The following is a 12791-nucleotide window of genomic DNA, read 5'->3' as shown; positions in this document are numbered from 1 at the left end:
ATTCAACTGTGGTGAAAGTTAAGATACAGTATTTACATACAGGTACTTTGATAATGGAGAGGAATAGGGTCAGGGAATAGAGTTAGGGCCATGTCAGTTATCCCAATGAAAAATGGTGAAATTTTCACTTAATGAAGATGAATTTTAATAATATAAAATATTAAAAAGCACAAACTTTGAGAAAATACAGTTATGTACTCCTTTATTATTATATAGGTATGTTAATTTTTCTTTCATTGAACATATTTTACATACCATTAGTACAGTATACTTACAAATAATTATTTATGGTGAGTTACTTATAGAACCCATTACTTTATGGCCAACTTTTAAATATGTAATATTTATAAACTGTATTAAATATTCCAGAAATATTTTCCTCATTTGATAGGACTGTAAAATATTTCATTCCTGACAGTCTCTCTCAGGCTTAGGCTAGCAAGTATTAGGACCATGTTGTGTACCCCTTCAAATACCCCTATGCCTCGCAAGTTGCCTATCTGAATTGGACTAATATTTTATTTACCTCAGTACTTGAAAATCTTCCTTACTTCTAATTAAATTGGCAGCAGCGTGAAATGTTATCTGTTTGGCTTTAGCTATCTTTGAATATATATCTTGTCACACAGTTGACATGAAGTTTTATCAAACCGACACGAATGGGAACCTGGGTCTATTTGAGGAATCTTGGAAGTTTACTGAAGGCAACATTGTCACTGTTATTATTTTAAGTTGGAGACCAAAAATGCATAGCAATCTATTATTCCATGGAAAGATTCAAAGACAGTGTTTAGCCACTGAAAATAACTGGTTAGGCTTGAAGGCAATTTAAGTTTAGTTCTGAGTTGTAACTTGTCCAAATGAAATCACCACATGGTCTTCCTAATTGATTCGTGTACAATCAGCTGTAAAGATGGTGGGAAAACACGTCGAATTTGTCCTGGGGAGTTTAGACTCCGCCTACATTCAAGATCTGAATCTGTCAGTATTCATTATAATTCTGAAGGTTTTATTAATATTAATGCTTAGTTATAAAGAAAGCCAACCTGTCTTGGATTGTGACTGATAACCCATCTGGAAATAGTTCTGTTTTTGTGTTAATATATGTCTGACTTCTCTTTATTTGTTTTCTGTTTTAAAGAACATTTGCATAAAAGCAAGATTTTTATTAAGAAAGTGTCCATATGCTCTTTCCATGTATTCCTTAGTTTAATATTATGATTCAGAGCAGGTGCAGGCAACTTCCTCAACAGTCCCAGCAAATAAAGCTAAATTCCTGGTGTGGCAGACGACTGACCTAAGATTGTTAAAGACCCATTCTATCAAAACCATGGAGAAAAGGAGAGAGAAAGAAAAGTAACAATAATAAGACCTAAATTTCAGTAATAATCTTATATGTTTTGTTCCTACATCTTTTCTGAAGAACATCCATTTCTACTTCTGTTTCAGATTCAAAATATATAAGCTCTTTTTAAAAATACATGTTCTTAAATGTGCATTACAGGTCATGGCTATTGGTCGCACCTTTGAGGAAAGTTTCCAGAAAGCCTTAAGAATGTGCCACCCATCTATAGATGGCTTCACTTCCCGTCTTCCAATGAACAAAGAATGGCCAGCCAACCTAGATCTCAGAAGAGAGCTTGCGGAACCATCCAGCACCCGTATCTATGCCATCGCTAAGGTAATATGTGATAAGGGGCCCAGAGCGACTGTTTCCTTCAGAATATAGCCAACCTGGACTTCATTTTTTTATTTTTATTTTTATTTTTATTTTTTAAAGGATTTTATTTATTTGAGAGAGACAGAGACAGAGATAGCAAGACAGAGCATGAGTGGGGAGGAGAGGGAGAAGCAGGCCCCCCGCAGAGCAGCGGGGGAACGTGATGTGGGGCTCGGTCCCAGGACTCCTGGATCGTGACCTGAGCTGAAGGCAGACGCTTAACCAGCTGAGCCACCCAGGCACCCCGACAACCAGGACTTTAAAGTAAAACTGAAACATAAAATGGTTCTGAATTCAGGGATTTGGGGGAAAAATATAATTTTCTTCACTAGCATTATACTGAAGACTTCTGTGGCTTTTTTCAGATTATTCTATAATTAATGAAATATTACCTCCTCGTTTAAAAATTTGGTTTGAACCTGGCCTGAAGAACACATTGCCGGTTTAAAGGTTGATCACATAGATAAAATGTTCCTTCCTTTTAGAATATATCTTATCAATACTCTTAAGTAGGTCTGATTGTATTGATCTGCCATTTCTTATCCCTTGGATTACTTGTTCCTTGAAAATGTATAAAATTGTATTTTAGAAAGGAAGATGCATAAAACAGTATCATTTAGTACATGCTACCTCAGACTTTAGAATAATCTTTATTTGCATCATTTTCTGTTTTTAGAAAACAATGACTATAAAGATCTTCAGAGATTCTAGGCTTTTTTGTGTAATTATTTTATGGGTCTTATTTTTAGAACAAAAAAGCCCCACAGTTCTCACTTCCACCCCCTAGTTCCCTTTTATGCAAATTAAATGCCATATTAATCTCCCTTCATGTTTACTATGCGTAGGGTTTTGAAGTTTCAGCTCATCTGATTTTATAAAAGGTGACTTGGGCAGCTGGGACCTGTCTGGTCAGAAATCCCTGAATGGCTTTTTGACATTTAAGGAAGCTTAGGCATTAATCCTCCAACAGTATCAAACCACCCTGGAGCTACAAAGCCCCGCTGACCATTTTATACATGCGTGTGTGCGTGTGGGACAAGTTGATGAAAATAGGAATTTTGTTTTTAAAGAGGAAATCTGTCTTTGTAATTTGCCTTTGTAGCAACAGCAAAATGCTGTGAATGGTTTTGAACTCACTGCAACTTCCAGGTCCATATACCGAGTCCTGCTGAGAGGGGAGAAGGGGAGGGAATGTTTCCTTCGTTGCCTATAATGTATACTCTCCTCACCTTTATGGTTTCTGAATGCAGAATATTAAGTTCCATTGAAATTCTGGCAGATGCTAGTGTCTTTTGATGGACATTTCTCCATCTTGAGTTCCATGGTAATAGAGAATTAACATTTTTCGGTGGGGGTGCTTATTCCAGAGAGCTTCTTACCTTCTTTATGGTTCTTATTTCAGTCTTTTGTTTAAAAAAAAAAAAAAGCATTCCACCAGATTCATATACATATGATTTTTTTCTTTCCAGACAAGGGGCAGTAAATGGATTTTTTTTCCTTAAGTCTAGTAATTGTATTTCTGCCATTTTGAGGGGGATGAAAAAGGGAAGTATTTCCAAGTTCCCGGCAAGGCTGTAAAAGCTCAAGCAAATCTCTCATTCTTTTCTAACAGACTTATAAAGGATGAGATTTCAGGGGAAATGTGTGGAGGTCCTTTCTCGCACAGAGCACCCTCCGTAGAAGCAAGAAGTGCAGGGTCTGAGGTATAAATTACTGTCTGCCAGCGCGCCGGCAGAAGGAACTGATTTCTGTTTGTTAGAGGTCATCATTACTGTTCATTGCCCCAGCAACCAGGAACGTGGTGATTTTGACAAAAAGAGTGAGGACGGTGGAGGGCTGAAGGGGAAAATGAATGAAAGGCGTGAGTAAATCTTCCCTCGCTTTCATGGTCCTTACAAAAGGGCAAGTTGCTCTGAGGCCTGATTTTTGCTGCAGTCTTATTTCAGGATGACTGGATCATCACCTCTTTCGATCTGGGGAGAATACAGGGCATTATTTTTGATTTGGGAAACATTAAAGGAACCTCAAACTTGTTCGGGATCATTATGAGCTTCATTGTAGCTGTGTGACGTGGCAAAGCTGGGGTGCTTGAAGACGAGTTCGTAAGACAGGGAGGACCTGGCTTTCAGTTAGACTCCGGGGGTGTGACTGTAGTTGTCCTTCCTCGTGGTGAAATGAATCCAAGATTCTAGGCCCTCTGACAACCGTGAGGTCTTGAGAGTGTATGATCATGTGAAAACTTCCTCTGCTCTGTCAAAAGTGTCACTGCCTTAAGATTCTATCCCCCTCATAGTGTTGATGGCCAACAGCTAATTGCACCTTTAATCACTTGGAAAATGAGACAGAATACTGGCAATATACAGGGAGAATTAAACAACAACAAAAAACATGAATAGAATTATAGAATGAGCAAGACTTTGAGTATTCCCATTAGGTGTCGTCTTACTCTAGTTGACAGAATTATGAGCTGAGCTGTCTCTCAACACTTATGATCATTGTCTCTCTGGTGCTAGAAATCAGTGCAAGTTTAAAGAAAATTAAGCTCCTCGAGTTGAAATATAACAGCAGAATTACTAGTTACATAAATTTCTTAATGGGATTTTAAAATAGAGTGTGCCATTTCTAGAATATGTGGTTTTGGAGTATTATCTGATTATTAATTTTCATTGAGTATAAACATACATCTAAAAATAGTAAAGAAGAAGAGTGGATACCTTTTGAATATCAGGGTTTGGGTTTTGAGCATTTATCTCTTCTTTCCATTGCCTTTTCTACTCAGCTTAATGACCCATCGTTGTAATTTTACTTCTGAGAAATTGCTAAAGTAAGCTTGTGGAAAAAGCTGAGCTGCCTATCAGAACAGAAGTTATTGCTACACTGTTTTGGAATATATTAGGATTTTGTAAAATGCCTGTCTTAGCACAAAAGTCATAGTAACTAATTCAAAATAATTTTTTGTTTGAAGTCCTCTCTGAGGAAATATTCTAAAGAAATAACAGTAAGCCAGATTTGATCCATAAATTTTCACTGACTGGTCTGTGTGAGCGTGGAATGAGGTAATAAAACTATGGTATTTGCCAAAGGGTAATTTTCCAAAATACAAGTTAAATGATCATCATATTGATTCTAGATTTTCCTACCAACTTGACTTAACTGTAGTTTCAAGAGATTCTCTTTAATTCCAAAGAGATGTACCAAATTTAGGATATAATTAGCAACATGGTTATTTAAAAGGCAGGGAAGCAGAGGCTGTCAGGGGGATTTTTCGGAGCACAGACTGCTCTGATTAACTCAAGACACCTCCTCGGCGCGCCATTAGCGGATATAGTTGGCAGCGTTGGTAGGTTTATTGGAGGAACATCAATGATAGAATATCGGTTCCATTCTCAGTCTATAGCCTCAAGCTCTCCCAATAACATGGAGAGGAATGGTTGTTATATGTTTTCAACCAAATAAGACATTTATAAAATGTTTGCCAAAGAAAGCATCTCTCCTCCTTTTGGCAGGCCTTGGAAGACAACATGTCCCTTGAGGAGATTATGAAGCTCACATCCATTGACAAGTGGTTTTTGTATAAGATGCGTGACATTTTAAACATGGAACAGACACTGAAAGGGCTCAACAGGTAAGGCAGTGTTCTGAGTCGCTCCAGATACCTTCTGTGCAGCTTTTGTCTTCCTCTTACCCTCAAGCGTTCAGCCAAAATTCTTCCCTTCAAAATTCTTCAGTGAAGTTCGTAGTGCCAAGGTTGGTAAGCAGTAGCCATCAAGAAATAGCAGTTTTAAATGTTTACCTTTTGAAAGGTGTCTTTTTAACAGTCTTGTACCCCTACCATTGCCCTCAAACATTGTGGTATTTTTATTAAGTATTTTGAAGTTATAAAATCTATGAATTCATGTGCTATTTAACTTACCAAAAATTACCTAGATCAAAATGTTATTAATCAGTAATAAATGAATAATATTCTTATTTTCTATAATATTTCTAAGTTCTGAAGTTGGTTTTTCTCTTAATATCAACCTACATATTGCTGTCTATTGATGAGCAAATGTATTCCTCTTGCATTCTACTGGTATTTTTAACATTGGGACTTCTAGTTCAGCATACAAATAAGCCACATTCAAGTTCTGTTAATAGATTCTTTACCTCTCACTAATTTACATTTTTATCTCCTTCATGGCCAATTATTTTTAAAATTTCATTTCATGTTCGGAATATTCTGATAACATCAGTGCTTTAAAATCTACTTCTTTATTTTTCATGAGAAGACCGTTTGTTGGGACACCTCAGGCTTATGAAATCACAGATAGGTTTTAATCATGGATCTTTGATAAGAGGAACATTTACCAATCCAGGAGAGAGAGAGAGTATAATCCTCTTTAGCTTCCTGCCTTTAAGAAGGCTTGGAAATACATAATTATTAGGAAAAGGTCTCAATTACAAGCCTAGGCATATGTTTAGAGAGAAGGAAATGGTTTTTTTTGGGGGGGGTAAGTTATTCTCAAATGATTAGAGTAAATGTAAAAATATTAATCACTTAAAATGTTGAAGACAGTGGAAAGTTCTCAAAGCCTTCATCTGTGGCATATGATTGAGTCACTGTGTTTACCTAATCAAGATGCACACGAACTGGGCAGTAGTAACACTTGCTTTTCTTTTTGAGCAAAACGAGGTTCTTTTTCATCTATTGAACAGTTGCCCACAACAAATGCTTGGTTTTGAAAATGGGGGATTCCAATCTGCCAAAAATGAAACTAGCTGTGGTTGCTTATAAGTCATCCTTCCTAGTGATCACATAAAATGAACACTAGACAGCAAATACGTTAACAATTGAGCCTATACATTCATCATAGAATTTTGCTGACTTGAGGTTTCCTTTCTTTGGTTTACGAGGCCAGCAGAACTTCCATGTTGAATTATAGTCTGTTCTACGGCTTCCAGTTTCAGACAACTGATTTCAAATGCCTAGGAAACCACCCCAATTAAACCACAGGAGGGTGCTAGAAACTTACAGTGTGACGGTTGTAGCAGTGGGAGAGACCTGGGGTGAAAAATAGCAGCTGTTGTTGTGATTTAAATTTTCACTTGATATACATTCTGATTTTTGGACCCATTCTATGTTTTAATTGAATAGTTTTTGTTGCAACCAGAAAGCAGGTTGAAATTCTAACTAAGCGGAAATAAGTGTATATTGAGAGTGAAAAATGTCCTTGGAGGATTAGACCCACTTATTGTTACAGATCACTTATCTTTTTGATTTCCACATTCTCTTACATTTATTTGCTGACAATTTAATGTTTTTAGGTTTCATTTTCTGGCATAAGCACATTTGTAAATAGACATATTTTCTATTGTCCATATTGATCAACATTAAAAATTTTTATATAAAGCTTTTAATAATTTAGAATGGTCTAAAACATTATATTTAAAGTCATCTTTTGTCTTAAGGACTCCACAGGTGATCCATGGTGTTGGTAAACCTAAACCTTGAACTCACTATTTTCTGAATGACACTTTACTGTTTACTTCTTCTTGTTTTTTTGTTTTTTTATTTTATTTTATTTTTGGTTGTTTTTGGAGTATCCTAGATGCACACAGCAATTTGAAAATGATTGTTATTTAGAAGTGTTAGATAAGTTAAAGAAAGAAAGAGAAAAAAAAAGAATAGGTGTCCACTGAAGCTACCTGTCTCAGTCATTGTGTGGTACACAGAGGTCCGAAATTGAATGGATATTGTAGCTGATGGATTGTAAGGGTGTAGAACTTGAGTTTTGTTGTCCTATTTTGGTTATCTTCACCATTACCCTAGATTATGGTGTCTTCTGCTTTTTCTCAGCCTCTGCATATATCCAAGAAGGCTTAGTCATCAAGGCAGATACTACTCCAACAGTAATAATAACTCTATTAGCAATTGACATTAGATAGCTGAATTACGCATTGCCAGTTTGCAAAAAGTTTATGAAGATCAGTTCTTTTTCATTTACATTTATCTGTGGTTCACTTTATTTCAAAATCTCAACTGTTCCAGCATTGGAAAGGCAGACTTTCCTTGTAGACCCAGGAGGTAACTATTTGGTGTGATTTGGCATGGCCGCCAAATTCTCTCTCCTTGGCATCTCTCTGCAGCCAGTGTGCTGAGGTCCCTTTGCACTTTTCTGATAGGTCCTCTGGAAAACAGGCACTGGGGAATCTCAGCTGGGAGAAAAGGGGAAACTTTAAGAAGGGACGAAGTATAGAACGCCAGATGTGGGTTAAGTTTCACTTGGTTCCTTTCTTGTGTGTTGGAAAGAGTACAGGCTTTGGAGCTAGTCTGATGGATCCTTGTGAAGTTTTCCCCACTGTGGAACTGCACGTGACCGCCCCCTCCTTTCTCTGGCCTCACATGCTTTCTGCTAACGTCTGCTTGATCGTTTTACTGTGAAACTTAAACAATATAAATGTAAAGGACCCTTGGCACACCGTGAATGCCTAAGAAGGTTTTCCCTCATTTCCCTCTGAAAATGAAAAAGCTACATATTATAATGAAGAGTATTTTGTGATTTCGGGCAGATACATTTAAAGACTATTTTTTAGAGTCACTCAATTTGCATTTGCTTATGCATTTTACAATAGGCTATTTCTTAACTTTCTTGATGATGCACTGTCACTTGTTTTAATACCAGATGTATTTTTTTAAAAGAAGCTGTGATAGCAAGTAATACAAATGCTATTCTTATCAGAAGATCAATAACACTCCATTATGCTAATGAACAAAAATTTCTATTTTACAGTTGTTAATTGTGCTAAAATTCTTCTAAAATCCAATAAACATCTTTACTAGCAGAGGATGAGAACATCATTCAGATTGATGGCCAGTCTATGATTTGTATTTATATACAGTCATCTGAGATGAAGTTCAGAATTTGACTCCTAAATGGAATATACCCATGTATTTAGTATATGTGAGTGTCCATAGGCTGGAATGGGGAAAACAAAACAATGTTTGTAATGAGGTTGGCATTATGGGAGTAACTGAGTTTTCCATGTCCGTGAGAAGGTGAAAATTATAGAAATTCCTTTCCTTGAATGGTGGAGATGAACGTGTGTTATGCTGAGGATAATATATGAAATCCCAGCCGAGTTCCGGGGCGATGAGACCTTAGACCAGTGTTAGAATAATCAACTCAGTGTCCAGGCTGCAAGTGCTTGCTCCCATCAGAACTCGGTTTGCCATCTCCAGTACACGAACAGAGCAAGGGCAGCCCTCCGGAGACTTCCAAAGCAATAGCCATTCTTACCAACTCAGGTGATAGCCATTATTTAGACAGCTTCCCCACTTGAGTTCACGAACTTTCTCCTTTTCCTCTTAAATTGTTTATTGTTGCCCAGGGGAATGCTAGGAAAGTTGATGTTTCTAGGAAGTTCCCCAAATTTATAAGCTGGTGTAGTTGCATTAATCGACCTAGAGTGATAGCATATTTTACGGTGAATTTCTTTAGGTTTTGAAAAGTTTCTCTTTACTCAATGTGATGTGAGTTGTATCATACAGGATTCCAATGTCTGTAATGCATATGCACTGGGATTTAGGTGTTTAACCTGTTAACTTCATGTTACTGGATCACTTTGCAGGGAGTTTAAGAAAAGTTCAGTCAGAGTTTTTAGTGGCGCTGCGACGTTTGCATAAGCTCTATCCATTGGCTTTCACAACTGAGCTATCCACATTTAATATGTCTGTTTTCCCCACACTTTCACACATAATGCTACTCCCATATAGCATTTTCATAAATACTCATTACAAGAAAAAAAATACTTATTTTGATCTATTAAAAAGTACAAAAACCTCACCTGTAATCCTTTCCTTCATTAGCATATAGATAGATTCAATTCAGGCCATGCAAATAAACCTGACCTGAAGGGCAAAAGTACAAGTACCATAAATCAAATAAATCAAATGTCAAATGTCTTCATCAGCTAGGTTCTCCTGATATAACTGATTCCTTAAAGTAACAAAAGAACGGATTTAAAATTATATCTTTTAATAGAGAAAACCAGATTTTGATTCAATCAAACAATTCTGAGTGCCTTCCAAGTGTAAGACAATAATCAGAAACTTTATTGACTACATATCAGTCACTGTTCATTTAATTTTTACCACAACCTAAGGAGATCAGTAATTATCCTGATTTTATAGTTGTAAGCTGAGGCACTGAGATACTTAGCAACTTCCTTGCTATCACATACTAATAAATGACAGGTGTGAGATCAAACCTGAGCAGGACTCCAGAGCTCAGGATGTTTGAAATTTCACTCCTGTGCTATATGTAAATGTGTGTATATGTATACACATACACACATATATATGTGAATATGTATATGTATTCACACATATATTTGTACATGTATGTTGAGGAGTGTGGCAAGATGAATTAAACAGAGGGAAATAAGTTTACATATAATAGACACTTTCAGTATAGTAACAGTAGTCAATAGAGCATGACGGTCCCATCACCATCGAACTAGCACATATGATAAAGTTTTCAACTAGGTTAGTAATTAATAGACAAGCACAGGTACAAGAATCTCTCAGTTGAACCCCTTCTGCTACAAGGAAGGAAGGAAGTCAACTGTAATAAAGCTTGTTTATGAGCAGGGATTATTTCAGGACATTACACTCCAAGCATTTTAATTTATAATATCAAGTTGGATTAGCAATTTTAGGTTGAAAGATCATAATGATACTTAAAAAAAAAAACCCAGCATGAACAGGCAAGAAAAAAAATACCATGAGGTGCTAATTACCAGGTTTGAGTATCTGCTTATCTTCTGCTTGTGTCTTTTTAATTTTTTTATTTCCTTATTTTGAGTTTTGGGTGCTTTGGCTCTTTCTGATTGACATATCAAAATGAATCTGTTGTCGTCCAATTTAGAGGTTTAAAAAGAGGGGATATGACCATTGTACAGTTTCCACTATGTAAGTATAGGGGGCTTAGATTTGGATCTATTTCTCTATTAATTGTTCATATAAATTCAATTTACTGTGGATTAATGTACAAATTATCCAGTAATTGCTTTTGTCCAATATTCTATAGCCTTCATTTTTTTAACTGTTTTAATTCTGATAATCTGCTTTTCCTCCTTCACCTCCACTTATTGCTATAGTCAATGCAGTCAGAAAGAGTCAAGTACACTTTTGAAGGGCCCCATTGTCATCTGAACATCACTGTGTTCAGTGTGATAAACTGTGTCCACTGGTGGGTGCTGAAAAATCATAGGTGTGCCTACTGCTTAGGAAAACAATCTAGGGCAAACCTGGTGAGTTCCACTTGGGCATTCAAGTGCTAAATTGAGCTCAGTAAAGTTGGCCATTTCCCTGCAGCCACAAACTTCTGGCAGATGTAATAATGCAGGTGTCACCTTAGCTGGAACACTCCGTTTGAATGTCCTCTCCTACACATGTTCGTTTCTATTGGCTTTTTATTTAACTTGCTCATGAGGCATGGCAAAACCAGAGAAGAACCTTTTGTGCTTAAATTTGATTAAAGTTTTTTTGGGGAAAAGTGTCACCTAAAAGTTGTTAAAACTTAGATATAAGACAGAAAAATGTTAGCACTTTGTTTTCTCATGATAATTTGTACTTTCTGTTAGAAAAAAACCCTAATAATGAAAAATTTTAGTCTTAAAGGGTATCAAATAAAGAAATAATTTAGGGAAAGAAATATATATATATATCCTTATATATAAAATATAATTGCATGTAATAATTTTGATGATATTTATTCTGGATATATGTTTGTGATACCATTGGTTGTTTTCCCCACTCCAGTCTGAACATTCATATATATACTAAGTATAGATGAATGTGGGAATGGCGATGATTGGGCACTTTAGCGGAACCCATTGTCTTGATTTGCAGAAAATAAGTGATGTCCTCTGACCTCACCACCGAGTCACACTAGATTTCTGAGTCTCAGTTTCTCTCTAGTTAGAAACAAAACAAAATACAACAACACACAAAAAAGCAAACTCCATTCTTATTTTACTGGGAAGCCATGCAACTAAGATGAATATATAACATATTATGTGTGAAATAATTAACTCTAAAGGAAAACAATTTTATCAATTACTACATATTACCATTCTGTGGTTTGTCTTTATACCCTAAACCACTTATCTAATAAACCGCATCAAGAATACTAAAAATTGGAGCTTACATGAGAAAGTTATATTTTTTCTATTTGAAAGAGGAGTGTTACTGTGGGAATTTCTATGCCCCTGTGAACTAATGCCAAAAATAGATTTTATTTTTAATTTGTTTTTATGTTCCATGTGATAAGATATTTTAGGTGATGTCATAGATTTGATGGCCCTCCATTAATTTTTTTAACTAACAATTTATTGAATCAGATAGAATGTAAAAGTTTACATCAAATATTTAATGTTCTGAGAGTCTTCATTAAATTCACTATTTAAATAGCATTTACAAATGTGTATTTTGAAAGTGTGAGAGAGAACTTGATTCTGGCATGGGAAAAATAAATGTTTTACTCAAAATGTTTCAGAGTGATATTTAGATAGTTCAAAAAACAGATATGTATTTTGTGTGTATCGATTCTTAAATATTGATAGTACAAAAAATCTCAAGTTGATTTAAAATAACATATACTCATAATTTGCATGTACCTATTAATAGTCAAGAATTAATAGATTATCTTTATGTCATTATCTCTGATCTCAGCATGATGAGTTATGTAGATGGCATTTACTAGATGGCATTTCTCTTTATTAAGAGCTCTTATTGGACCATATGGTATTTGTTCATCTACTCAGTCATTAGTATTTATTAGGTACCTACTATGTGCAAAGCTTGCTACTAGGTCCAGTGCCATCTGTCGATGGATAATTGTTAGTCATTAACCTGTCTTCATTGGGTTTATAATCTATATTTGAAGGTTAAATATATACACATGGTTAAATATATACACAGAAGACAGACACTTTTAACAGACCAACTAGAGGCAGGAACACAAATCCAGGAAAATTAAATGGAGGTTAAAAACAAAAGCTCTAAGACCTCTGCATATGTTAACTCACA

At 35.8% G+C, this 12791-nt stretch overlaps 1 protein-coding gene across 1 annotated transcript in view; it reads left to right on the top strand.

Moving 5' to 3' along the window:
* Nucleotides 1–12791, top strand: part of CPS1 (carbamoyl-phosphate synthase 1) — a 124185-nt gene that overhangs the window by 58085 nt on the left and 53309 nt on the right. Inside the window, exons 20-21 of the mRNA XM_082691573.1 lie at nt 1505–1681; nt 5227–5345. Of these exons, the coding sequence (XP_082547699.1) occupies nt 1505–1681; nt 5227–5345 (296 nt within the window). The remainder of the gene's footprint in view (nt 1–1504; nt 1682–5226; nt 5346–12791) is intronic.

Source organism: Mustela nivalis, assembly GCF_964662115.1.
Source record: "Mustela nivalis genome assembly, chromosome: 11".
NCBI lineage: Eukaryota > Metazoa > Chordata > Mammalia > Carnivora > Mustelidae > Mustela > Mustela nivalis.
The sequence above is the reverse complement of the archived record's forward strand: the minus strand, read 5'-3'. Positions and strand labels throughout refer to the sequence as shown.